Source organism: Megalopta genalis, unplaced genomic scaffold, assembly GCF_051020955.1.
Source record: "Megalopta genalis isolate 19385.01 unplaced genomic scaffold, iyMegGena1_principal scaffold1086, whole genome shotgun sequence".
Taxonomy (NCBI): Eukaryota; Metazoa; Arthropoda; class Insecta; order Hymenoptera; family Halictidae; genus Megalopta; species Megalopta genalis.
The window spans coordinates 25096-28543 of NW_027477155.1; the positions used below are offsets into that span (position 1 = coordinate 25096).

At 39.8% G+C, this 3448-nt stretch overlaps 1 protein-coding gene across 1 annotated transcript; it reads left to right on the forward strand.

The window, feature by feature from the left end:
* The first annotated feature begins 225 nt into the window (after positions 1-225).
* Positions 226-852, forward strand: LOC143263679 (uncharacterized). Its single transcript, XM_076528463.1, has one exon. It carries the CDS (start codon positions 226-228, stop codon positions 850-852), a length of 627 nt encoding a protein of 208 aa, XP_076384578.1.
* The last annotated feature ends 2596 nt before the right edge of the window (positions 853-3448 follow it).

The following is a 3448-nucleotide window of genomic DNA, read 5'->3' on the forward strand; positions in this document are numbered from 1 at the left end:
GTCGATCGCTTCACCCGTTGGCCAGAGGCGATCCCAATGGAAGACATCACCGCAGAGACAGTAGCGAGAACCTTGGTAACCGGATGGATTGCGCGTTTTGGGATACCCGCAAAAATCACCACTGACCAAGGCAGACAATTCGAGTCCCAGCTCTTCAAATAGTTAACTCGAAGAACCGGCGCCAAGCACATCAGAACGACGGCGTACAACCCAGCAGCTAACGGCATGGTCGAAAGACTCCACCGGCAATTAAAAGCCGCCATAAGGTGCTACGATACCGACGACTGGACAGAAGCCTTACCCCTTATATTATTAGGGATAAGGACCGCAGTGAAGGAAGACATACAAACAACCCCAGCAGAGATGGTCTACGGCAGCAACCTCCGACTTCCAGGAGAATTTTTCATGTCAAACCCAGAGACCGACATCTCAGAATTCGTAAACCAACTACGACACAAAATTCAAAAATTAAAACCGCGTCCAGCAACAAACCACGGTCACAAAAGTATATTCGTCCATAAAGATCTAGGCACAACCGAGTACGTCTTCCTCCGACACGATGCAGTAAAATCACCATTGCAATCTCCATACGACGGACCGTACAAAGTTTTGAAACGCGGAGATAAAAATTTTACCATACGAGTAGGCAGTCAGGAGAAAACAGTCTCAATAGATCGCTTAAAACCGGCGCATATAGTAAGCGATGAGCACGATAGTAGAGTGAAAAGCAAAGAAGCAAGCCACCGCGAAATTGCTAACGCGCCGCATAGCATCTTAAAAAACAGTTCAGCACCGATTACTACACGATCCGGCCGCACAGTTAAATTTACAGACCGATACATCGCGCGTTAAATTAAAGATACCACATGTATATACTTTAGCATATAAGACGAAAAACCCACTGTACACATATAATAAGGAACACCGCGAGCGGATACAAAATTTGTATTCTTTTTTTTTATATAGTCATAATATAGCGTTTACACTGGCAAGGGGGTGATGTAGCGGCACACGGTCGGCGACCGTAATAACCATAAAACTGTCCGCTTGCAGATGTCAAGGGTTCGACGGAGAGAAAACGTCCTTGACGTTTGCAAGACCCGGAAATTTCTTTGTCTCTTTGTTTTTTATCACTGCCACATGCACTGCAGGCCTAGTCGCGGAGAAAGTCGCCGGCCGCGTACCGCTACCCGGCCGAACGGCCAGCGCGCCCCTACAGCGAGGGTTCGACGATGGCTGCCTCCCCCGCCAAACTAAGCGGGGGAAAAGAAGACAGCGAGTCTCCCAAAAAGGCGTGGCCTTTTTGGGGGACATAATATAAATAACAGCGGCAAGAAACTGAAATTCTTCTCGTCTAAGCATTACGCCGAGCCTCTACACGTTTAACTATTCCGCCGCGCTCCATCTAGTATCCATCAGCACCGCGCGTCATTTTATATACATCTCCGAATAAAATCTAGTGCAATTTCACTCTGTGTCCTTCCGTTGTACCCCGAACACATTGCGTTACACAGATGATAACTAGAAAAGGCTCAATAACAAGTACGCAGTAGTTAACTTTTCATTCTTACAAGGCACAGTAACTCGATCAAAAACTACTATTTATATTTTGTTAAATATTTTGTATTTGTATTTATGTAAAAGACATCAACATATATTTTAAATGTTTTTTACGAAGTGCACCATAGATAAAGAAAACCATATAATTTGTCGAAAACTTCGGACGCCACTTTAATGGGCACAGTAATTAACACACTTAACCTATCTGGCTATCACACTGAACTGGAAATTAACAGTCATGGAATCCATATAATATCGGTTTTAAACAATGGAAACTGTTTGATGAGAATTTTTGGGTTCTCCATAATTCTTTCACGAATTGAAACCGATGTCATAATTGTTTTCAATCCCTACTTTATGAAGGTATATTCAAGTATGTAAAAAAGTTTGAACCTTCTAAATTCTAGCAAAAGTCATCCGCAAATCTATTCGTAGCCTTCAAATAAAGATACAGAAAAAAGATGAAAATTTTATTCGACGCCACGAATAAATGTGCTTTGCATAAAAAATGTATGTATTGGAAGTGGATGTAAAATGAAATGTGCACTGATACTTTCTGGTAGAAAAATATCTTTACTTCGCGACATGTGAAGAAGCTCAAAGAAGAAGAAACTCAACGGGCTAGAATGCCGGACGAATAGATAGCACACTTTAAAGTTAACGTAATTTAGATTTATTTAAGGTAATAACCAAGATTCTAATACTATACAGATTTGTAAATTACTGTTATGAACATACACAAATGAAATAAATTACGTTACGCCAGTTTAAACAATTTTACTTAGAAGAAAAGAATTTTTATGGAAATATAGTGGGAAAAGTGATAGCATATTTAACTAAGAATTATGTTGCGGCGCCATGTAATTCCAAATAAAAAAACATGAAGAAAGTGTAGAAGAATATTTTTTGTTTGGGATTTAGTATTCGAGAAAATCGAGATTGAAAATTTGCTAAGCGATGTACATCGCTTATAGCTGGAAAAACGTATGTATGAAGTAAGAATTCAAACCTGGTTTTCTCGAAAACAAAATCCTAAAAAAAAAGAAGTTATTCCATATCATTTTCATTTCTTTTTTATGAAGAATAACCCGGTGCCCGCTTGTATATAGATTCAGGAATACCCTGCATTTTTCAACAGGATGATGCCGCGAATTTTTTTCTCGAGGATTGATCAGCAAGGTCATATCGCTAAAAATTTTGCGAAAATCATAACCATGCAAATGGCAGACAATTTCGAAACATTTCCGAATGACAAAAATGTATTTAAGATGAGAAGGAGCAAGAAGAGCAAAAACTAATAAAGAAACTACGTAGATAATAATGACTGTTAATAAATGGAAAGATGGAGTCACAAAACATTAGGCATCTGATATAATTCCTTGATTTATTAACATGCATAATTTTTAGTTATGTGTGCCAATATTTTGTCCCATTGTATTTCTATACAAATTCTCTTTTTCAAATAAAATTGTTTACACGTGCGAAATGCAATTTTATTTCATTTGTGTATGTTTATAGTGGTATGTTGCAAATTTATATGGAAACAGGATTTTGTTTGTAATGTTATGTAAATAAAAATAACATTAGTTTTAAAGTATGCCATCTTTTTGTCGGATACGGTATGTGGCGGCCACGGCGACGGGCATCGCACCGCGCTTGGCGAGCGAGAGCCGTGGGGATGCGAACGGCGGCCGACCCGATGTCGCCAACGATCTTTTGTCCGTCATTTGTTCGAACAGTCGAACTGAGTCGCGGCCCGGGTGTAAAAAGTTAGTTAGTTTCGTTAACGTTGATTCTCGAGCGATCACGAATAAACAGTAAATCACGAATGGCTCTCGACTCCCACACTTTATTACCTCGAAACGAAAACCAGGATACTTAGAACGCA

Coding starts and splice junctions, on each gene's coding strand:
- LOC143263679 (XM_076528463.1), top strand. CDS start 226: ATGGTCGAAAGACTCCACCGGCAATTAAAAGCCGCCATAAGGTGCTAC.